Source organism: Episyrphus balteatus, chromosome 1 (assembly GCF_945859705.1).
Source record: "Episyrphus balteatus chromosome 1, idEpiBalt1.1, whole genome shotgun sequence".
NCBI classification, from domain to species: domain Eukaryota; kingdom Metazoa; phylum Arthropoda; class Insecta; order Diptera; family Syrphidae; genus Episyrphus; species Episyrphus balteatus.
The window spans coordinates 123300464-123326150 of record NC_079134.1 but is presented as its reverse complement, the minus strand read 5'-3'; the positions used below and the strand labels follow the sequence as shown (position 1 = coordinate 123326150).

The window sequence follows — 25687 nt, the reverse complement described above, 5'->3', positions numbered from 1 at the left end:
AGACTTCAACGAAATTAATTCTGTTTTCTACCTCTACTCTACTTTTCCGGTTAACGAATATGATGAAATTAAAATTCCCTTACAAATAAAGTAACAATGTTTCTCAGAGAACAATAAAAATAATTATTGTGACTATCTTTAGTTCTCTTTATTACCAAAGTGAGACCTCTCTTATCATTCTAACACAGATAACAAGTCAATGTTAACTTATAAATTATTTTCTATTTCAAAGTTTTTTTTAGTGATTATTTGACGTTTAGTTTATTAAGTCGGTTTGGAGTACTAAAAATGGAAGAATTTAGTAGTGATGAGTTGAATCCTCCCAGTTGGATGAATGATCAATTTTTTAAAGAAGTTTTAAGGAAATGTGAACGCACAGATAAAATATCGGTTAGTTCAATTGAATTTTTCTAACAAAATATATGTTTAATTTAAAAGTGTTCCTGTTGTTTTTAGATAGAAAATATTGAAATATCACCAGCTACAGCTAAAGGTGATCATTTTGCAAGTATTATGTTTCGTGCTGTGGTGATATTCAATTCAATTCAATCAAAAACACAATCTAAATCTATGATTATTAAAATAATGCCACAAGAAGAAGGATGCAAGCAAGATTTTCTTAAAGAAAGTTTTGCTTTTGAAACCGAAATTGGAATGTATTCAAAAACTATACCCAAATTGGAGGAAGAATTAAGAAAAGTTGGTGACAATACAGTTTTGGCAGCCAAGTAAGTACATAAATGATTGATTGAGCTAAATTATGAGTTAAGTTTTGTTTATTTTCCATTATAGAGCCCTATATTGGTCATTAGAGCCTCAAAAAATTCTTATTTTAGAAGATATTTGTCTAAAAGGCTATAAAGTGTTAAAAGATAGAATGGCTACAATGGAAGAATCGAAAATTGCTTTTCTTAAATTAGCTAAGTGGCATGCTGTGAGTTATAAACTTAGTTATGAGGTATGTAAAACTGGATTTAAATATCTTATCTTTCGATATTTTAATACTTTATTTTTCGTTTATTTCAAAAACTTGACCCAATAAAACAATAAAACAGTTTCTTTAAATTAAAGAATTTCATTTTAGTGAATTCAAACTGGTTTTTTGGTCAGAGTCAGTTTTTAAGGTTTGCGACTAAATATTGTCGGTGATAGGTGATACGCCAAGGTAATCTTAGTGCTTGAGAAACCATGTGCTTTTAAGTGACTGGCGTTCAATTGACGATATATACACAATAAAACTCCACTTCAACTGTGTATGAAAATTTCTATAATCAAGCACTCATTCTAAAACAAAATGAATAGATAAGTGTGGAGTTGTTGCGTTAGAATAGGGAAATAAAAAAAAGTTAAGTGCAGGAGTTTAACAAGTTGCTGATTATCAGTTTTGTGCTTGAAATGAGTCTCAAAATGAATAAGGTTCTGCAAAATCATCACACTTACACACGCAACATCAGAATGTCTAGGGAATCATCAATGGGCTTCCAACTCGCATGATTCCGCGCTAAAAATACAACTAAAAACCGGTGGAAAATATAGTTTGACGATAGTAAAAAGGGTTATATTAGGTACTTAACATTTGAAAACCCTAAACTTCAGAAAACAAAGCCACTTAACAAACCTCGAAAAGAAATTCGTCTCAATTAAAAAAAAGCAATGTGAAAACACTTAAGATTATACAATTAAATTTAATTTAAAAAAGTTCGCCACTTACGTTCTTATAGATTTTATTATTTTTTTCATTATTTTAGGAAAATATGTTACGTATACACCACAGTGACCTAGTTTATATAAACTGCGTGATGCAACACAGGTTTATTTATTTTTTTTTTTTTATTTTAGGGTGATAAAAATGTGACATCCTACAGTGAAAACATTTTCAGTAAAAAAGACGCTGATACAACTCCATTTATGCTAACAGGAATTGAGTATCTTAGAGAAAAACTTGAAACAATTGATGAATTCAAGAAATTTATACCAGATCTTAAAAACGTTCAAAAGGATAATTTGAAAAAATCCATTGCTTCTGCCAAATCGTACAGAAATGAATCACCAAAAGGAATATTCGTTCTAAATCATGGAGATTTCCATGTGAAAAATATTATGACAAAACGAAATGAAAATGGAGAACTTGAAGATGTTATGCTTGTAAGGATTGAAGATTTTTTTTTTAATTGTTCTTTTAAATTATATCGTTTTTTTTTTCAGCTTGATTTTCAAATGTCTTCATATGCACCAGCAATATTGGATTTTATGTATGGAATTTATATGCTTTGTAATCCATCTATATGCATAAATAACTTTGACGAAGTTATGTATTTTTATTGTTCGAATTTTATTGATACTCTTAAACAATTGAAATTTGAAGGTGAAATTCCAAAAATTTCCGATTTTTATATTGAATTGTATCGTCATCGTCATTTTGGTAAGAATATTGAATTTAAACTTGAATCTTAAATCTGAATCAATGCAAATATATTTTTCTTTTATATTTCAGCACTATTTTTAATATCTTCCTTTATGCCATTGTGGTATTCAATTTTGGAAAAACATGTAGAAAATATGGATGTGCTTCTTGCTTCAGATGAAGAAAGAAAAAAAATGTATGGAAATTCAAATTATTTGAGGGATCTCAAACCAATCTTGCAAAGCATGTTTTACAGAGGATATTTAGAATAAGTTCAATAGTTAATGCAAGAGATGAATATATGAAACAATTTAGAATAAAACATGAACTGCGTACTTTTTATTTACGATGAAATCATAAGAATCTTTAAAAACAGAAAAGGAAAAGAAGCAAGCTTTCAATCAGATTCCGGATTATGATTAATCCATGACCTTAAGTTGTAATTGTATGATATTTAGGGATGTTTCCATTAATAAAGTGCTAATAACAAAAGCTTAAAAAAAAGGAAATACCATATTTCCATTATCCGTATTTTTAGAGAAAAACTAAAAACTAAAATTTTATAAAAATCGTTAGAGCTGTTTTCGAGAAAATTGCAATAACTCGAAAAAATAAAAAAACAACCTTGGAAATTGCGATTAAAACATCTATACCGAATTTCAAGAAAATCCGTTCACCCGTTTAGGCTGTAGCTACTTGTACAGATGGACGCACCGATCCTGTTTTTGAAATAAAAAAAAATAGTATATTTTAAAGCCTTATTATTTGCAGGGTTGAACAAATATCAATTACAAAAAAAAAAATGCATTTGAAATTAAAAAAAAAAAAATATATTGCAAATAAAAAAATTGCATTAAAAAAAATATATTTATCCAACTGAAAACATTGCATTAAAAAATGTTTATTGAAACTGAAAATATGTGCATAGAAAAAAATGTATTGCTACTCAAAATATTTAACATTAAAACAAATTTTATTGTAACTGAAAAATATATGCATTGTAAATAAAATTTTTATCTCAAATTAAAATATTTTGCTTGAAAAAAATTGATGTCAAATAAAAAATTTTTTTTTAATACGGAACATTTTTTATTTGCAATAAAATCTTTTTTTTTTTCAATGCAAAATATTTTTAGTTGCAATAAATATTTTTTTTTTCGAATTTTTAATTTAAAATAAATGCATTAAAAAAATGATTTTTTACAACGCTGGGTACCTTACCTGTCATATATTTTTTTTTTTTATTACTTGCGATATAGGTACTATAGGGCAAGTTTAGGATTCGTAAAAAAAATCGAACTCGAGATAACAATTTTACATGACATTAAGATGATGGAGAATGCCAAAAAAGTGGGTCCGGCAATTCTGTCTGTCTGTCTGTCTGTCTGTCTGTCTGTCTGTGTGTCTGTCTCTATCTGGAGCTGCAGCCTAAACGAGTGAAGTGATTTTCTTCAAACTTGGTAGTTAGCAGTTTTTGGTGATTCCCTAGAGGGGAAATTGAAATTTTTTTTTTATGACCAAAACTAACGGTACTTGCCATATAACGGAAATAGAAAAGTTAATTTTTTTCAAAAACGGCTCTAACGATTTTGATTTAAATTTTTGTGTGTAGTACTACACATAAGAGCCAACTTTTAAAATAAAAAAAATATTTTTTGTACCGTTATTTATGGTACCTTTCATAGAACGGTTTTTTTCATTTCTGAATATCTCGTACAACATTAACCCGATTTAAATGAAAATTTTTATACAAACGTGTGTAAGTAAAGATAATATTAAGAATTTAGAAAATTTTCAAAAAACGCATTTTTGGATTTTAAAAAAATATTTCAAAATTTTTTTTTGAAAAATCAATTTTTTGAAAACGGATCAATGAAAAATTTTGAAATTTAGTTTTTATGTGTAAATTAATTATTTCTTCAAAATGGCATACCAACTTTTTTTTTGAAAAATGTTAAAAAATTTGTATACATAAAAAATTATTTTTTAAAAAACGGCTCCTACAATTTTCGAAAATTTTTTTCTAAAAATGTCTTTTTATACAAGAAATAAAATGGCATATTTGTTTTTTTTTTTAAGATAATTTAAAATGGAGTTTAATTAATTATAAAAACAGATTTAATTTTTTTATACTACTTATTTCCAATTTTTTTTTTCAATTTTTTCAAAATGTTTTAATAAATAATTTGCTTTAAGTTTTGTTTAAATGTGTGAACTAATTAAAATTCAAAATTTGTCTTGCTGAACTTTTTGATTATTTATACTTAATATTTGTATCGATTCCTATAGTTCAATAAATAATAATTTTTGAAAAAATGACTTTTCATACTTTGGATACACTCTTATGACAGGTTTTACAGAAATAAAACATTAATTGCCCCTCTAGGGAATCACCGGAAACTCTTCATTATTAAGTTTGAAAAAGTGCATTGCTCGAGGTATGTATAGACAAATATAGACAAGGAAAAAAAGAATTTAGGGGCAACTCCTCAATTTCGTTTTATGATAAAATCACAATTCCCCCACAAATAATGAATAAAATTATCTCAGCGAAGAATAATAATCATCAATTTATACATTCTTTTTTCTCTTTAATTCAAATATGAGATCTCTCTTATCTCTTAACAGATAATAAGTCATTCTTTACTTATAAACTAGTTTCTGTTTCAAAGTTCTTTTAGTGATTATTTGACGTTTAGTTCATTAAGTCGGTTGCGAGTACTAAAAATGGAAGAATTTAGTAGTGATGAGTTAAATCCTCCCAGTTGGATGGATGATCAATTTTTCGAAGATGTTTTAAGGAAATGTGAACGCACAGATAAAATATCGGTTAAATCAATTAAATTTTTGAAAGAAAATCTTTGTTTAATTTGAAAGTGTTTTTGTTTTTTTAGATAGAAAATGTAGAAATAACACCAGCAACTGTTAAAGGAGATCATTTTGCAAGTGTTATGTTTCGTGCTGTGGTGGCATTTAATTTAAATCAATCAAAATCCATGATTATCAAAATAATGCCACAAGAAGAAGGTTGTAAACAAGATTTCCTTAAAGAAAGTTTTGTTTTTGAAACCGAAATTGGAATGTATTCAAAAACTATACCCAAATTTGAGGAAGAATTAAGAAAAGTTGGTGATAATACTGTATTGGGACCAAAGTAAGTGAATAAGATATATTGAGTGGAAATGATTAAATAATTTTTCTCTATAGAGCCCTATATTGGTCATTAGAGCCTCAAAAAATTCTAATTTTAGAAGACATTTGTCTAAAAGGCTATAAAGTGATAAAAGATAGAATGGCTACAATGGAAGAATCGAAAATTGCTTTTCTTAAATTAGCTAAGTGGCATGCTGTGAGCTATAAGCTTAGTAATGAGGTAGGTAAATTAGATTTAAATATCTTATCTTTCGATATTTTAATGAAGGTGAGATAATTAAAACAATAGAGTTTATTGATGATTTTGTTATTTGCTAATCTTTTAGGATAATTATTTCATAATTGATGTCGAATCTTACAATACTCGGCACGAGTACGATAACTTTGGCATTAAAAATTGATAAATTTTTGTTTATAGAAAGTTCAAAAAAACATTTTAACTATGGAAGGGAAGTCTATCTCATCCGTTAAGGCATTTTTATAAGAAAAAATGTAAAAAAAAAAATATGTAATCCAAAATTTTACATAATTAATTAATTTGTACACATACATCAATTGCAACTCTTTCTCATAAGAACTAAACTGATCAAAGCTCAAAAACTCATCGATTTTCATACACTTCTCAAACTTCAGTCGCATTTTATGGAAATTTGTTTGACTTAACTTCAAAGATTTGATTTTAGATACTTAAAAACACACGCTACTAAGCAATCAAATTAGCATTTCCTTAAATAAAAAAAAAAAATTTTTAAAAATACGTATACGCCACAGTGACCGATTTCGTATAAACTGTAATATGAGACAAATGTATTTTTTCCTTTTTCAGGGTGATAAAGATTTGACTTCTTACTGCGAAGACATTTTTAGTAAAAAAGACGCTGAATCTACTCCATTTATGACAACAGGAATTGAGTTTCTTATAGAAAAACTTGAAAAACTCGATGAATTCAAGAAATTCGTGCCACATCTTAAAAATGTTGAAAAAGATAATTTGAAAAAATGCATTGCTTCAGCCAAATCGTATAGAAGCGAATCACCAAAAGGTATATTCGTTCTAAATCATGGAGATTTTCATGTGAAAAATATTATGACAAAACGAAATAAAAATGAAGAACTTGAAGATGTTATGCTTGTAAGGATTGAATTTTTTAATTTTTTTTATTTTTATCACCAAAATTTAAATCTTTATTTCAGTTTGATTTTCAAATGTGTTCATTTGGACCAGCAATATTGGATGTTATGTATGGAATTTATATGCTCTGTGATCCATCCATATGCATAAATAATTTTGACGAGATTATGTATTTTTACTCTTCGAATTTTATTGATACTTTGAAAGAATTAAAATTTGAAGGTGAAATACCAAACATTTCTGATTTCTATATTGAATTGTATCGTCATCGTCATTTTGGTAAGAATATTGACAAATTCATCTATATTATAATGTATGTAATTGTATGTCTTTAATTTATATTTCAGCATTATTTTTAATAGCTTCCTTTGCGCCAATGTGGTATGCGCTTTTTGATAAACAAATTGAAAATATGAATGATGTTATCGATTCCGATGAAGAACGAAAGAAAATGTATGGTAATTTGAATTATTTGAGGGATCTCAAACCGATCTTGCAAAGCATGTTCTACAGAGGATATTTAGAATAAATTTTTTAATTGTAACAATAGATGAATATGTTTTAGGCCCAATTTATTGACTCTCCATTAAACTTAAATCGCCATTAAAAAAGGGAATTTTAAAATTAAAAACCAATTTCGTTTAATTCAGTCTCTTTTAAGGATTTTTTTGAAGTTTGGCATCATTAACTAATTGAGCATTAAATTTAAAAGTAGTTTTAGTTAAAACACCAAATTCGACCTTTTAAGAGGGATTTTTAGAGCAAATGGAGGTTTTAAACAGAATTTCTATTTATTCGCTCTCCATTAGTGTCAAATGTCATTTCATTTATTTTTTTTTATTTGAATTATTATTTTATTTGAAAAATGTCAAATGATCTAAAGAATTATTAAAAAAACATCACAATTATGAAAAAAGTCCAGACTAGAATTTTTTGTAGGTATACACACATGCATTTGTACCATAAAAAAGAACAAAATTCAAAGAAATTAATGCATTTCTTGTCTACTTCGCACAGATAATACAAGATCTACTAGATTATATTCTCCACTTCAAAACTTATCATTTTTGAGATGCTGCATAATACATACATAACATACATAACATTGCAATTGAAGCCATGAGAAGAAGAGATATAAAGCTTACTTCTAAACCAATGACACGAGATGAATGCCGATAACACTTAAATTTAAGTTGTTATTTGACACCGATGGAAAAAATTAAAAATTTCACTTAACTCCTTCTTCTTCTCATAGTTTCAATTGTAGGTTGTAGCATTCTTTGGTTACCACTGGTATATCGTTAATCTCTTGCATTTTCTGGCGTTTTCAGCTGCAAAATACTTACGGGTCATAGTTTTTTGGTTTTTCTTCCAATTCAAATCTATTTGATTTGACAAAATTGTAGCTTTTGACAGATTATTTTTCAAACAAAATAAAAAATCCCTAGGATATTTTTAACAAAGTTTTAAATTTAAAGTTTCCATTAAAAGTAAGGACTTTAACTAAAGAAGAGTGAATTAAATGAATTTTTAATGATGTATACTTAAAGGCGACAATAGTTTAACGAGGCCGTTAACTAAAGCGATAAATTTCAAAATTTAATGGAGGCTCAATAAATTGGCCCTTAAAGTTATTAAAATTAGAACTTTTAACATATATTTTAATAAAGATATGATCATAAAAATCGTTTGATAAATAGCAGAGAAATACAATAACGATACAAGCGTAAGTATAAAACACTACCCCAAAAAGGATCGTAGGAAGATAAACCGAAAAACATATTAAAAATTTGTTGTTCTAACATCTTAATACCAAAACCGAATATGAGCTACTGAGTAGACGTATTTCTGATTCTGGTGATATTATTAAATTCTTTTCGACCGTAAACGCATTCAAACTAAAGTTTAAACCAGTTAAAAGTCTTAAAAAGTCTTATAGCTTCATTGTGTAGATTAGGTTTATTGAGGAGAAAAATATTGATCTTATATTAAATTTTGTCTGAAGAATAATTGGCACCGACATATAAAATGGCAAACAAAAGCTTAAATAGTGACAAAAATAAAAAAAATGTGGGCTTGCCAGTATGATTGATTACCCCTTTAAAGTTGTTGTCTGTAAAGTCGTTTTAAAGACTATCATTTTAGGTGATAACGTCATAAGAAAAAAGGCTCTGTGCTCTGTGTAAAAAATAATGATTTAAAAAGTATTTTTTGTCAACTTTCTTGTTAAAAAAATTTGTAAGATAATATCTTATAGTAAAGTACTTTAGCTTAAGATTAAGACCTTACATATTATTTATGTATGTTTTGTAGAAAAACGGAATAACTTTTTGAATCCAATCATAATTTAGGTAACAACAAGAAAACGCTCAAAAACTACCCATTTTGTTTCTTTCCTCATTATAATAATTTGTTTTTAAAATATTAAAATAATTTACTAATTTGTGAAAAAAGTGAAAAAATAATTAAATCACCCAAAAATCCATTTTTTATCTAACAACCTATCATAAATTTTATACCATCTAAAAGCCTATTGTTTCAACTCAAAATATTCATATCAACCATGTCTGCACTACTTCTACAAAAAGAGCTAAAATTTTTTGAGCACAATCAGTTTTCATCAAAAAAAGGAAGAAAATCAATCTTCTTTTTTTTTTTTAATTACCTTAAAGTCCATTTTTTTAAATGACAAACTAAAATAAATTTTATATCATCTCAAATCTTATTATATCACCTTTTATATGACACTTCAGTCATATTTTTACGATTCTTACAAAAAAAAAAAAAAAACTTAAAACTTCGTTTTATAATTTTTAAGAATTAAAAAATTTATTTTTTAAATAAATTTATCTATCGATTACAAAAAAATTCAAACTTTCTACAACGTCGCGTTTAGAAAATAATTACTTTTTTGTAATTTTGTTTTTTAAAAATCCTTCGTTAATATTCAACTTTAGGTTATTATTATTTTTCAAATGAGCTACAGAAAATTTTTTTATCTCCAATAGTTTATTTTTAATTTTGAATTGAAATTTTTGCCACACTGCACAGTGGGTCCCGCCATAGGTCAAAAATAAAAAAGTAAATGTCAATTTTTTAAAATCCAATGTTAAACAACGTTCTACAATCTCCCATCGAACCAAAACTAAAAAAATTTGACGGTTACCCTTTTTTTCATTTCTTAATAGATATTCAAAGTCGGTATATAAAAAAAGGTACAGTTTTTTAATCGCTGCAGTTATAAGGTGTGAACTTGCGATAGTGATAGCGGGTGTTAAAAATTGTGAACAGTATTAAATTGTTATGGATATTAAACGAGAAGGTTAATACTTTCTAAAAACATAAATTATATTGTTAAATAACATTAAGGCTAATTGTAATGAGGCTCGTTAGCGAAGCAATTTTAACCATTTTTATTTAGCTCAATTTTCATTAAATTAGAGATTTAGTTAGTTTGCCTTCGAGTGCCCTCTACAATTTAAGTTCTCAAATGAAGAACACCGTCCTACCTTTCGAAATAATAGCGCCGTTTTTTCCCCTTTTTTCCCCTTTTCGAGTAATACGAGTTTAAATGACGATACACAGAGAAAAAAAAATTACAACGTAAAACTAAAAAAATTCCTTTTTGGCACTATTATTTTTATAAAAGACTGAACTAGAGGGTAAGGGTAAAGTGCTCGACTGACAGGCAGGTCCATTTCCGGCATTAACCATTTTTTTTTTATATTTTCAAAAAAAAAAAAATTTTTACCTTTTTTTTATTTTTCTTGAAAATAACCAAAATTTTAAAAAACTGACTTGATGTATTTTTTTGCAATAATAAATCATATAAAATGATAATACAGGTGTTTCCATTAAAAAAAAAAATGGTCATTATATTTTTGACCGCACTTTGTATGGGAGGTGACCCACTGTGCACTGCTAAGAATTTCAGGTGCAACGGGAGAAAATGGCGTCACTTTTTCGTAGATGCTGCCATGGTTTATCGATTTATAAGACGTTATCAAGTCAAAAAAAAATATCCGATACAAAAATAAATTTAATCCATAAGCCATTTTCTGAAATGAAACTTACTTAATAAAGGAGAATGGGCAAGTTTGTATGAAACGTGGACGTTACGCGGCCAGGAATGAAATTGCTATTTTTTGATGTAATTAAGGTTTACATATATTGTGCAGAAGTTTTATCCCTGTGACGTATTTCAATAACGGATAAAATGCATTTTTGCATTAAACACTTTATATATGTCTCAATTTTATAACTCAAATGTGTATTTTAAGTGAAAATATTATTCTCTGTCATTTTCCCAGAGTCTGAAGACCTTTATCTTGAATATCCAACCACTAGAACCCAAACTATAAGCATTTTAAAACAACAATTTCCAGCCTATTTTTAGAGTTACGTTGTTCAATTTTGTGTTACTTTGAATTGTTTGAAATTTTTCGAACCTGAAGTGGTTGTCTTAAAAATCTTATATTATGAGTTCTATTGGTCGGATTTTCAAGATTAATGTCTTCATGTTCAGGGAAAATGACAGAGCATCATATTTTATGTTCCATATAAAAATATAAATCAGTTTTTCCTTCATACATTGAACAATGCATTAACAATACTAATACTGCATTATCTTGCATTCTTAACGCAATACAGCGAAACGTCCATAGTAAAAGTTTTTCCTGTGTTATAATTCTTTCATTTGATACCAATTTTATTGATGGCCGCTCAACGTCCAAAATGCCCATTCTCCTTTATGTTTTTTATGTATTCTCTACTTTTTCTTGTGCATAAATATAAGGATTTATGTTGAACTTAAATGCTAAAGTTTCGATTCAGCAAACGGCTCTAAGTAGATTGGTAGTGTAGCATATTACCAACCCTGGTAAAAATAGTTGAAATAAATTCAAATAAAATAAACTATCTATATAATTTCATTGGTCAGTGGGTAAATTCTCAGTTGCTTAGACGCATGTGCTTGGTGAGATCACAATAGAAAATCAAAATGGCAAAATTTAACGCAGACGAATTAAACGCACCGAAATGGATGGATGAGAAATTCTTTGAAGATGTTTTGAAAAAATATGAAAAAACTGATAACATTTCTGTAACTATAAAGATTTTACTATTAATTTTTGTTATTACATATTAAAAAAAAAATAATAACTTATTCTGTGTTATTTTTTCAATAGGTGACAGAAATAAAATTGTCACCAGCATCAGCTCAAGGTGATCACTATGCTAGCATTATGTTTAGATGTGCTGTCACTTATGACACAAATAAATCCAAAGGCAATACAAAATCATTGATCATCAAAACAATGCCAGAAATTGATGGTTTCAAAAAGGATTTCTTAGCAGAGTCACACATTTTTGAAACAGAAATACCAATGTATGCGGAGACAATTCCCAAATTTCATGCTGAATTGAAAAAAATCGATGATGATACAGTACTGGGATTAGAGTAAATTATATGGTTATTGATTTTGTGTACAAAAATGAATTAAATTTAATTTGTGTTTTTGTATAGACCACTGTACCATTCACTGGAACCTAGGAAAATAATTGTTTTTGAAGATATATGTCCAAAAGGATATGAAGTCTTACGAAATAGAAAGATTACTATGGAAGAAACTAAAGCGGCATATCTAAAGCTGGCCAAATGGCATGCTGTGAGCTATAAACTAGCTGCAGAGGTGAGTTTATGTTAGACATTGAATTAGTGCATTTAACCAACTTATGTTGAATATGAATGATTCAAATTATTATTGGCCTTATATTTAAGCTGAAAATAATTTTGCTTTGAAAAAAGCGAATTATTATTATGCAAATGCAGATATAAAAATATTGATATTAATATCTACATTTTTGCCACTAAAACTCGTTTGAGTGGATGTGTCAGCAAGTTTTTTTTAAGTTAATTAAACAAAAAATCACTACAATTGCCAGATATGGTATGCTTGTAATTATAAGAAATGAATCTATAGATTAAGATGTATAGCTACATTAGGGTGGTCATACCTTTTCTGGAATAGTAAAAAAAGCGTATTTTGGTTGTTAATATTGGCGCAAATTTATATAGTCAGCCACTTATTTCCAGATTCCAGCAAATCAAAGACAAAAAACTTTCTAACAAGATTTCGGTATTTTACAGTTAAAACTTTTTAACACTCATTAAAAACAAATGACTTTTGTATCGATTTGACATTTGAATTTTAAGTTTTTACTTCTATAAATAAATTAAGAAGGACATAAAAACTATTTTTGTTTTAGCTAAGATTCTAATATATGATTCGTATGAGCCTACGACCTAAAAGATTTTACCCCAACGAAAATTCGAAAATAAATAGGTAGGCATTTTTTATGAAATATCATCGTTTCAAATTAATCAATGGTTCAATAATATGTCCATCAACTCTGTGTCGTCTAAATTTCAGCTATAGTCAAACTAGAATAAGAAGACAATTGCCTTTATGTCCGATCTTCAGCAGAACAAACTATGGTGTGAATAGCCCATTAAATCAATTGATTTCAGTCTTCAATAAATATTACTTTTTGATCTCATCTGTAAACGACAATGTCAAAAGCAAAACATTTAGAGAAAACTTTTTTAACATATCATAGTTATTATTTATTTTTTAGGTAAAATTTTATTATTAAAATTGTATGTGCATAAATAGTTTTAAGTTCTAACGTTAGGCAATTAACGGATTAAATAAATAAATAAATAACTAAATAAATCGTTTTTGTATTGGCTAGGAATTGTTTAAAAATTTTTCTCATTCGATTCTCAACTAAGGATGCAATTATGCGCATTTTAAATTCCTTCACGGTGCTTGAAAATGCAATACATAAAACGAAATATGTAGATACTTTAAAATATAGGTTTTTGTTTGGAAGAACTGTTCTAAGGAACTATTAGAACATGTATTCAACAAAAAATAAAAAATACCAAATATATGATGAGGAGATGAGGCTTATTTCTGATTTCTGACTTAGGCCCAATTTATTGACTCTCCATTAAACTTAAATCGCCATTAAAAAAGGGAATTTTAAAATTAAAAACCAATTTCGTTTATTTCAGTCTCTTTTAAGGATTTTTTTGAAGTCTGGCATCATTAACTAATTGAGCATTAAATTTAAAAGTAGTTTTAGTTAAAACACCAAATTCGACCTTTTAAGAGGGATTTTTAGAGCTAATGGAGGTTTTAAACAGAATTTCTATTTATTCACTCTCCATTAGTGTCAAATGTCATTTCATTTATTTTTTTTATTTGAATTATTATTTTATTTGAAAAATGTCAAATAGCTAAAGAATTATTAAAAAAACATCACAATTATGAAAAAAGTCCAGACTAGAATTTTTTGTAGGTATACACACATGCATTTGTACCATAAAACACAACAAAATTCAAAGAAATTAATGCATTTCTTATTTACTTCGCACAGATAATACTAGATCTACTAGATTATATTCTCCACTTCAAAACTAATCATTTTTGAGATGCTGCATAATACATAAATAACATACATAACATTGCAATTGAAGCCATGAGAAGAAGAGATATAAAGCTTACTTCTAAACCAATGACACGAGATGAATGCCGATAACACTTAAATTTAAGTTGTTATTTGACACCGATGGAAAAAATTAAAAATTTCACTTAACTCCTTCTTCTTCTCATAGTTTCAATTGTAGGTTGTAGCATTCTTTGGTTACCACTGGTATATCGTTAATCTCTTGCATTTTCTGGCGTTTTCAGCTGCAAAATACTTACGGGTCATAGTTTTTTGGTTTTTCTTCCAATTCAAATCTATTTGATTTGACAAAATTGTAGCTTTTGACAGATTATTTTTCAAACAAAATAAAAAATCCCTGGGATGTTTTTAACAGAGTTTTAAATTTAAAGTTTCCATTAAAAGTAAGGACTTTAACTAAAGAAGAGTGAATTAAATGAATTTTTAATGATGTAGGTATACTTAAAGGCTACAATAGTTTAACGAGGCCGTTAACTAAAGCGATAAATTTCAAAATTTAATGGAGGCTCAATAAATTGGCCCTTAAACTATAAAACTTCAAAGGCCAAAATCTTTCTTAACTTAGCCAAGATAGGACGCCATTGTTGTCAGCATACTCGATTTATCTTAAGTAGATATAAGCGTCAGCTATAGTTTTTCATAAGAGTAAATATCCAATTACTATATAAATTTGAAGGTTTTGAATAAAAAACAACAACTTTTGTGTGTAGCTTAAAGGTTTGGCCACACCGGAGGGTACGCGGTAGCGGTACGGGTAGCGGCAACGATATTTGTATTAAAAAAATTCCACACCCGAACGTTGATGTGTCAGTTTGGAATTTTTTCCATACAAATACCCGTACCGTTACCTGTACCTCTACCGCGTACCCTCCGGTGTGGCCAAGCCTTAAAGCTTTAAAATAATATGATACATCGTTTCTGTCAATAACTTCCTTAAGCGCTAACATAACTAAGGATTGAAAAATTGGGCTCTTTTTGTTGTTGTTAAAATCAGAACTAACAGTTTCAACGCACGGTCTGATATACAAGGTGACTGTACTAATAAATAAATGAAACAATCTTTGACAAAATGCCAAAATGCTTTTTAAAATCAAAACGAAGCAAAAACTATGTATGGTTTAAAATAGATATTTAATAGAATAAAAACTTTATTTGTATTAGAAGTTTTCAATATTTTAATTCGAAGATTATAATAAGAAAAAATTTCAGCAAGAGATTGAAGAAAATAAATGGCAAAAAGCTTTTGAATTTCGACTTCAATTAACTTCTCAATGTAAGCAAATAAACAAAACTGATAAGAATGCCTAATTAATTATTATCATCAAAATGTACGAAAAAGATTAAAAATCAATTTCCAGTCAATTTTTCAGCTAAGAATGAAAAAAAGGCTAACACCACTTTCACGCTTCAGACAAAAATATTAAAAAAATTCTAAATGTTCGAATAGATCCAAATCAATACAAAATTATTCTTTATTTGGACTTGTACTTATACTCTGCACTTGTTAAAAAATTTATAAGATTTTAAAGCATTTTGTATTTTTAATCAATTTTTGAAATCATCTGTAAGTTATGGCTCTATACTGTCACCCCTATTTGAACTTTCAACCATGATGGATGGATCTGTCCGTATTAATACGCACACTGACTTCTTATCACCAATATGTTAGTGTTTTATAAAATCCCGAACATTTGCTTAGCACTTTTTTGTAATATTTCAATTCAATATCATACTCTGCATTAAATTTCAAATCAATTTCTTTTTTTAATTTTATTTCAAGGGTGACACATCAATAACTAACTACGAAGAGAGTTTCCTTAATTTTAAAGATGTCGAACAAATGCCATTTTTGTCTTCAGGATTAGAAAATTTCATTGATAAATTACAAACTGTTGAAGATCTTAAGCAGTATGTTCCAAAACTGCAAGGAATTAAAAAAGACCTCATCAAAAGCTGTATAAGTTCTGGCAAATCCTATCGCCAAAAAGGATCTGAAGGTATATTTGTTTTATGTCATGGAGATTTTCATAGAAAAAACATGATGTTTAAAAAAAGTTCTTCTGGTAAATTTGAAGATGTTATGTTGGTAAGGTTCTTGAAATTCCATATTTTTTTTAATAATTATTTTGAATTTTTTTTTTTTTTACTTAAAAAAAAGCTTGATTTCCAAATATCATATTTTGGACCAGCGATATTGGATGTATTGTATGGAATGTACGTGCTAGCTGACAGAGATGTTCGTTTAAATCACTACGATGAATTAATTCATTTTTATAGTTCGAATTTTATTGAAACTTTGAAAAAATTAAAATTTCAAGGGAATATTCCTAAAATTTCTGATTTCTTTATTGAAATATTGCATCATCGGCATTGGGGTAAATTATATTTAACTTTTTTATATTTCATAGTAAAAATTAATGGTTTTTTCAGAAATGCTTTTATTTACCTCATTCTTACCAATTTGGTATGCAATGGATAGTGGCGAAATGAATCCCGATGAATTAATGACCGATAATGAACCACGCAGAAGAGCCTACGATAATGAAGAGTATATGAATGAAGTACGAATTCTTTTGCCAAAAATGTTATGCAGAGGATTTTTGGAATAAAGTGATTTTTTGTTATTTAAATAGACAAATATCTTTTTTTTGGATTTAAATCAAAAATTCAGTCGAAAAGCTGTTTTTTTTTGCAGTACCTTGCTATAAATCTCAAAATGGAATTAAACTCACCAAATTCAGAATTATTAGGAGATCTTTTTGTTCTTCTAATCTCCCTAAAGATTTTGGTTTAAAAAAAAATTAAAAGTTGAATTTACTACGTAATATCATTTATACCAACCCTGTTTTTGATACCAAACTAGTGAAAGAGAACATCAGTCCAAACATTGTGATGAAATGTGTATAAATACTCTTAAATCTTTTAAGTTTAGTTGTAGTTATGCAACGTTTATTCTCCAACCAAATTAAAATTAGTGAGACAGAAGCTTTTATCTCTCCAAAACGTGTTAGCAAACTATAGTATCTATGAATTTCATTCACGATCTGAAACATTATTATTTGCGATTGCGATAATAATAAATCATTTTTTTGTGTTTTGTTTATCGATGAGTTATAAACATGCTCATTAAATTAATAAAGAAAATAAAAAAGAAGAGTGTTCTAAGTTCAACAGATATTTTTTGTGATTTTGATTGGAATATATGTAATTCATATTTACGATAAAACATAAAAAAGCTTCTGGGTGGTCCAAGAAATACAAATAAGAGGATCTTGGAAAATGGAAAGCTGTAGCTACCAATTTATATAAAATTAATATGAGACTAGTATTAAGTAATAAAACCATTGTCGACTAGGGTTGCCATAGACCAAAGGTTGCTAACTTACTTTCAAAATGACTGCCTGAAAAATTACCTAATCTTGTTGCTTTGAAAATAGGATTTTAGTGTTTCAGGTGTTTTTTTGGGGTGACGAACCCACGAAGAACTCAAATCTGAAACATTTAGAAGAATGAAAGTATCCCGCAATTTACAGCTCGTTTCAACCTGCTGCATTGAGATACAATTCTTGATGACATTCATTCACTTTGGGGTTAACCTAATTTGAAGACAAAAAAAAGAAAAATGCGGTTTTGTTTCTCAAGGTCTCAGTATTAATAATCCGCTTTTATCAAAATCGTATTAGTTTTTTATATCAAAATATCAGAAATGTTTTTTCTTGGTAAATTCATATCATTTGAAGAGCTACTTCTTCCGCTACTTAGAAGTTTCTTAGGTGTAATTGAGCTTCAAAAATCACAAAAACCATTACCCTAAGCACTTCCCGCTATCGTAAAAACTTTAAATGTATCACAGTGATTGGACTTTTTAAAATTTTTCGTATAGGAGACGTGTTTAATCAAACATTATGGAGACATTTAATTTTATCTAGGTCTTCAAATTTGCTAGAATGAAAATTTTTTTAAGAAGAAAAATTTGAAAAATTAAGATCTTATACCCAGGAGAGGAGTGGTAGGTATTGGTCCATTTTATTTAAATTAATATAAACATTATGAATCACTTCTGATTAGGTACAATTGAATTTTGAAACTTTGTTATATGATAGAGATGATGATTTTTACATAGGAACAAACTTAAAATTCGGGATTTTAATTCAGAAAGCGTGGCAATTCTATCGTAGGCAATTCTTAAAGGGTCATTAAGGCCTAATATATTCTCCCTCTATTATAAATAAAGTAGCGATAAAAAATTTAAAAACTGCCAAATCACATACAAATTTTAAAATTTCCCATTTTAAATGCCGACTTTAAATTTAATGGAGTGTAAATAAATCATAGGTCTAAAGAAGAAATTTAAAAAGTAAAAAGATCAAAATTTGATCAATAATAATCAAAACTATATCGCAATCGCGAAGAAGAGGCAGGCCAAAAAACTCATGGAGAAGACAAATGCAACGACAACTGCATTCAGTTGGCCTTAGACATGGAACAATTCAAAATCGAGAAGCCTGCCGACGTTTTCTGAGGTCAACCCGGCGAACCCCACATGCGGAGCCGTAGTGTGAAGCAGTAAAGTGGGAGAGTTGTGACCCCATCCGAGATCATGACTATCGTCGATAATGGAGAAGAAGAAGAAGAATAATCAAAACTATTGCATAAATAGAAAATTCTCTGGAATTGTCCTTACTTCAATTGGCAACGCGGACGACTCTTCAAGCTTTCGAAGAAATTAATTGGTATTTTGAACCAATTTTCGGGATAGATTTATTAAAACAAGCATAATGAAATAGCATGAAAAATAAAATACAACCAAAAAAAAAAAAAAAACATGCATGTCCCGAGTAAACCCCTGGTCCTAGTAAAATGGAATACACCTTTTTGAAAGAAACTCATCAAAAAATGTTGATTGAAGTCAATATCTAAAAAAATGGCCTCATAATTCAATACATACATACCTATTTCAAATGATAAAAAGCTTTAACCCTCTTGGGGTGTCCAAGAAGGTAGAAATTGCATTTCATTTAAAACATCTATTCAAAAGTACGTCACAATATCTAAGGAAATACGCCTAATTGTATGCACCTTCTTATTTTGTGCGTTTTGTTAATACAAATAGAACACACCTGTTGCGCTTGTTACTTACAACTTGTGGACACTTATAAACAAGACTGTACATTATTTTTCATTATTTTGAATAATTTTCATGAAGATTGACAGCTATACACTTCTTGCCTCCTGAAGTTTTAATATATTTTTTATATGCCTGCGAGTGATGATTTCTTATTAAAACATACCTACTTCCTCGAATATTTATTAACTTAATTTAAGCCGCGCAGCCAAACTATACTGTACAGAAGGGCAACACATAATTTTTTGAAATATGTATGTAATATGACCCGCTGTGAAATATAAAATTTCCCAATAACCTCGCCTTGTTTAGCCTTACAGCCTGTGAGTATGCAAGAACTTTTTAATAAACCAAAAGTGTAAGTATAACCTAATTACTTCAGCCCTTGCTAAATATAAAAAAAAATCTCAACTCATATGGTACCTACTTTCTCATAACAAGACAAAGTAATGAAGCCGAAACATATTTTTTTAATAAATTTAGAAGATTAAAGCTCAAATACCTACTTGAATTAATTAAAAAAAAATCTCATTTCATGACGTCACATATTACTCTTATCCTTACTCTAATCTAATGATGAGCCATTAAGTTCAGTAGGAACTATCTCTCTCTCTCTCCTTCTATCGATATTTACACGAGGATAGCATTAATACAAATTGAAAATTGTATGTTGCGTCATACTTTGAAGGGGATAATAAAACGTACATGCGCTCTCTCAACGATGACGTCAATTTCTAATTCTCATCTATTTTTCTGCCTCTCAAGTTCTTAAACAGTTTAATGAAAATTTAAAAATATTCAACCATAACGTTCCTGACCTGATGGAACAAAAATACCAACCAACATTGAAAGGACAAATGTTGCTATTACACCGTGTTTGGCTCGCAAAATCCCAAAGGACAATTATTACTACTATTATTACCCATAATTGAGCTAAAAGTAATAGCCCCCTCCAATTAAAAATATTGAATTTACAAACAAAATGCAAAGAAAAAAAAAAAAACAATAATTGCCCCCATGAACAGCAAACAGTAAAAAGGTACCTATTGTCCTGAATTCAGACAAAAAGGATAACAAATAAACCAACTGAATGTTTCCAATATAAACATTAGGGTGCTTCTTATATGGTCGAAAAAATCTTTTTTTTGATTTTTTAATGAGACACCCCTGCATTATGATCTACCATATAAGCATAGTAAATGGTATTTTTTTCAGATTTTAATATTCAAATTTAGGGGTCGCTACCATTCACTAAAGATTTAAGTAAAAAACAAAAAGATCAATTTCAACAAAAATTTTTTGTTACAATACAAAGTACGCTTAAGACCCGATTTTTCAATCTTCTAATAAACAGTCAGTTAACTGTCTGTCGAATAAAGATATTAGGCTCAAAAACAATCAGATAAAATCATTGAATTTTTCAATTAAGAAAGATCACTCAGTTAGCTATTCTACAGAACAACACAAAAAAAAAAATGTCAAATTCAAAAATATTCAAAATTAAACTTCATTTTTATTCCGCTGTATTTTTATCAAAATTTCTTTCAAAACAGTTAAAGATTTAATATAAAGTACTTAATTCTGATTACAAATTTAAACATTGTCTGAGAAAAAAAAACAACATTTGGTGTATTTTTCAAAACTTTGAATTGTGGTAGCGACCCCTAGAATGTGTTTAAACTGGACCAAATTTTACCCAATTTATATTTAAGGCAGGAAGAACAAAATGAAAGGGTGTCCCATTAAAATTTCGAAAATTGATTTTTAAGAAGCACCCTAATAAACATAGTGAATAGTAAAGCGAAACAGAACAAACGATTGCACGTCCTGCTTCTCTACCAATACCACAGAAAAATGTTAAACACCTACTATGACTATCTATGTGAACCTTCTATAAAACGTGCTACGTGTCATTGGAATTCGTATTTACTTGAGTTTTGTATATATTTTATTTTTTTGTGTGGACGGAAGTGGTTTTTCATTTTGCTGAAGGGAGCAAATGTAGGCGACGCAACCACAGCCGGCGGCGGCGGTGAAATACTTTTCAGGAATATGTATATGTACTCCTCAGGGGCGTACACTTCCTTGGGGCAAGCGGGGCGGCGCCCTGGGGCCCCCGACCGACCCGAGGGCCCCCACTGGAGACAATGCGGAGAAGGAAACTGTTAGCATAAATTAAGTTACAAAGTAAATTAAAATGTATTTGAATCACCTCGGATACAAGGGAGACAAATTATGTTATTCAGTGTAATGTATAATGCATTGGTAGCCACACCATATATATTGATTTAAAAAAAGGTTACCCCAGGGGCCCCAAAAAAATAAACTGCTTTTTTAAAAGAAAAATTATAATTTTATTTAAGCTATTACTTCAGTGGTTCAAAACAATCAAATGGAAAATTAAATATCAATTCAGGGGCCCCAACATAAATACATCAGGGCACAAGATAAAAACATTGTTATTGGTGGCATTTCGAATATTACTTCAGAACAGAGGCCCCAATACCTATTAATTCATGGCTCCAAAAAAATTATATTATATTTTAGGGGCCTCTAAGCACTTAATTTTGAGGTCCCAAAAATAATTTTTCAGGGATCCCAAACGAAACAAACTATGTTTCATGATAGAAAATCAAATGTGTACATATTACTTCAGAACAGAGGCCCCAAGAACTATCAATTCCAAGCTAAAAAAAAATTATTTTAGGGGTCTCTAAATATTTAATTTTGGGGGCCCCTAGTACAAGTATATACTACTTTTATGGTAGACATTTTTAGTTAGTATAGCAAAGTGCATTACCAACATATTAAAACATTAAAATAAATAAGCCATACAAAAAAAACTATATGGCGTATACGTACTTTTTCCTTGTATCTAAGGGGCCCCAAAATTTAGCCTTGCCCCGGGGCCCCGGCGACTCAACGTACGCCACTGGTACTCCTACCTACTCATCAACTATTCAACGATGTATGTTTATATTATATGTATAATGTTATAGAAACACAATTAAATTTAATTGTTCAGAAAGTGGTAATTGGTTACTTTTGCATGACGTATGGTAGTATAAAGGTAGGAGTTATGCAGTAGGGTTAGTTTTGTACCTTTAGCGGGATTTGAAAAGGTTAATTTGATTTTGGTCAGTTTTCGCGGAAAGCAGTACCTACCTACCATTTAAACTACGTTTGTGAGATTAAAACAAAAAATATTGATCAAAGTAAAATAGAGAATAAAATGCCGAATGGAATTGATAATTTTGTATCAATTCCGTATTCAGCAATTTATTCTACCACTCATTTTATTGTTAATGAATATTTTTGAATCTCAAATTGGCTTTTCAATTTATAATTTTATTGTTGAAAAAAACTTGCTAGCAAACGCAGTTAACTTAGGTATTATAAGTCATACTTCTGCGAATCATATAAGAGCCTCCATGAAGGTTCTGTCTCAGGCTGCGGATAGATGCGTTTGTTGATATAGTATGCACTTGGTATCGTCCTCATTTCCTACAAGTCCAACTAAAAGCATTTTTTCCTGTTCTTCATTTGTAAAAGCCTCTTATACCCGACAAACAATTTTGGTTCTATAAAGCTTTACAGATGCAATTGCTGCTTCTGTAAAGCATTATAGAAGCAAAATTGTTAGTAGATAATACCGCATATGTCACAAACTCAAGTAGCACAAAAGTCAAAAATTCACAAAAATATTTAGTGTATATTTTACACTTTCGTGATATGCATTTTGAATATAAAAAATACACTACTTTTTAGTGCAGTTTTTAGACATTTAATTCTGTTTCAGTGTAAATAAAACCCATGTTCTTGTATGTAATAAACACCGCTTGAACAAAACTTGTACCGATTTTCGGTATATAAGTTGTGCTAGTGGTATACAAATTTGTCTGGTTACTGGGATATAATATACTCCATAGGTGTATTAAAATCCGAAACTTAGATTTTTTCTATTTTTAATTTAAACCCAAGTTTATTTTTTCAATCGGAAATAGTTTAAAATTTACACCGTTTCTTATTTTTTGAAAGAAAGTGTCTATAACAATTTTAAATTCATTATATGAATCTAAGTATTCACCTACATAATAATTTTGTGGATCAGAATCAAAACCCATTATATCCACTTTAAAAAAAAAAAATGACTTAGGTATGAGGTTTTGTTTCTATTATTCAAATACATACGTTGCGCCCAAGTTTGAGTCTCTAATTACATTTTTTGGCATAGAAATCAGACCACAAAGTTAGAGGTTAATTTCAAAACCCATTTTATCCACTTGAGTTTTTGTTTCAAAACCCATTATATCCAAACAATTTTATTCGCATCAAAATCCATTATATCCATTCAAAATATTATTTCTAAAATAAATTTGAAATTCAAAAACCATTTTATCCATGGGATGAGATTAGATGGGAATATCCGAAAATTTATACTGATTTTTGAAAAAAAAAAATTTCGGCATTTAGGATTGAATTTATTTGTTCAAGAAAGTAGGCGTAGTTAAAAAAAAAAGGAAATCAAGTTTTCTCGTTTTTAATTGAGTTTTTTTAATGCCATATTTTCTTATTTTGGTCTGAAATTCAGAAGTGATTCTCAAAATCCATTCTATCCATATTTGTTTTGGGTATAACTCTAAAACTAAAACCCTCAGATCACGATTTCTGGACTTAAACTGTAGGGAATCCTAATTGGATCAATCCTGCATTTAAAAAAGTACTAAAAAATGTTTCGTTTACGAGATACAAGTTTTTCTCGATTTACTCGAAATCAAAAAAAGTGGATAAAATGGGTTTTGATTCTGATCCACACATATATTCTCTCTTAAATATTGTCAAAAAGCATTAAATTGTTTTAGGAAAACTTTCATTCAGGAGATCATAGAAATCTAATGTGATGTCTTTTCTGACATTTCTGTAATGTGGTGTTGCTTTCAAATCAAGGTTCTGCTCAACAGTACTTTAAGTTATTTTCAACTCAAGCTGACATCGTCGGACATCAAAAGTGTTGTAAGTCCTTAAAAATTTGGAATTATAACAATTTTGCTTAACAGACAATAATATTAAGAGTCAGCGTAAATTTGCCATCAGCAACTTAAAATTAGTAAGAGACAGTTAACAATTTTTGACTGTTGAACAAATCTAAAACAAATATGTGGGCCAAAATACTATTTAGTGCCTAAAAAAATGTCCCTTTGGTTGAGTTTCATTTTTCTTGAAGAAAAAGTACAAATTAGTACAAAAAAACTATGTTGAGTTATAAATTAACATTATTTACATTATTTACAAGTTTTAAATCCAAATATGGATCGAATTGCTTACAAATCACGGTAACATTAAGGTTTATCTTGGTAACGCAGTGGTATTTAAAGTTTTAAAGATGATTTTTGGTAATAAACTATTAAGAATATTTAATTGAAATTAATTTTTCTGTGATTTATCTCCGTAGGAGACTTACGTTGTTCCTATAGTTACAAATAGAAATATCAGAGAGCTGAATTATATGATTTTACAAATCAAAGTGAGATTTGCAGTAAAGTAACACAGTTGTTTGGTTTTGATCACTTTGTGTTTAAGCTGTCATAAATATAAAAATATCATTCAAAACATTGGTGCAAATGTTATTTTACAATAGATTAAATTATAACCGTCAACTAAAATATATGAAAATATATTGTTAAAAATTTCGATTTTTTTTTTTCAAAATTCACTGTAAAAAGGGACAACTTTTTAGGCACTAAATACTATTTTTATTCGACTTACACAAAGGAGGAGCTCTGCATTTTGTTTATTTTTTTTTTTATGTTTGTCACCTCATAACGACTGGGTGAACCGATTTTGATAGCTTTGGTATTTGCAGTGTGATCCCATTTTAATTTGGTGGCGTTCTGACTAGGGTATCCATGAGTAAACCGTAATATTATAGGTGTCGATTAGTGTGGTTTACCTTACAAGGCAAAAAAAAAACCATATAAATCATTAGTTCCCCCACCTATTATTTTGTAAGACACATCAATACCAACATATGCTGAAAGTTTTAGCCCTCTTAAGGCTAGGCGCACAAATGCGATTTTAGTCGCGCGATTATTCAGTCGCAAAAATGGATCACAAGGATTTCACATGCTTCCCGCGATTAAAAAATTAAAAATTGTGTCTACAGTCATTGAAATTCTTGTCATCTAATTTGCGACTGAATAATCGCGCGATCAAAATCGCATGTGTGCGCCTAGCCTAAGTCTTGGGAAGAGAGCGCTCATCAGCTTTGAAGTATCAGATTTTGTAACTCTTATTATCTGACGGTATCGTAATTGGACATGTCTTGGAGTTGGAATCTCGG

General features: G+C 28.9%; 4 protein-coding genes across 4 annotated transcripts; all 4 read left to right on the top strand.

The window, feature by feature from the left end:
• The first annotated feature begins 245 nt into the window (after positions 1 to 245).
• Positions 246 to 3169, top strand: LOC129917920 (uncharacterized). Its single transcript, XM_055998152.1, has 6 exons — positions 246 to 390; positions 457 to 728; positions 793 to 958; positions 1840 to 2145; positions 2206 to 2422; positions 2495 to 3169. Exons 1-6 carry the CDS (start codon positions 289 to 291, stop codon positions 2674 to 2676), a joined length of 1245 nt encoding a protein of 414 aa, XP_055854127.1. The 5' UTR covers positions 246 to 288; the 3' UTR covers positions 2677 to 3169.
• Positions 3170 to 5074: 1905 nt separating this feature from the next.
• On the top strand, positions 5075 to 6371 carry LOC129917959 (uncharacterized). Its single transcript, XM_055998227.1, has 3 exons — positions 5075 to 5233; positions 5299 to 5558; positions 5612 to 6371. Exons 1-3 carry the CDS (start codon positions 5132 to 5134, stop codon positions 5832 to 5834), a joined length of 585 nt encoding a protein of 194 aa, XP_055854202.1. The 5' UTR covers positions 5075 to 5131; the 3' UTR covers positions 5835 to 6371.
• Positions 6354 to 7247, top strand: LOC129910600 (uncharacterized). Its single transcript, XM_055988037.1, has 3 exons — positions 6354 to 6689; positions 6752 to 6968; positions 7037 to 7247. The coding sequence occupies exons 1-3, from the start codon at positions 6354 to 6356 to the stop codon at positions 7216 to 7218; spliced, it is 735 nt and encodes a 244-aa protein (XP_055844012.1). The 3' UTR covers positions 7219 to 7247.
• A 4411-nt stretch (positions 7248 to 11658) lies between these two features.
• On the top strand, positions 11659 to 16864 carry LOC129917939 (uncharacterized). The gene is made up of 5 exons (XM_055998187.1): positions 11659 to 11790; positions 11876 to 12147; positions 12214 to 12379; positions 16003 to 16308; positions 16381 to 16864. Exons 1-5 carry the CDS (start codon positions 11689 to 11691, stop codon positions 16699 to 16701), a joined length of 1167 nt encoding a protein of 388 aa, XP_055854162.1. The 5' UTR covers positions 11659 to 11688; the 3' UTR covers positions 16702 to 16864.
• Positions 16865 to 25687: the final 8823 nt, after the last annotated feature.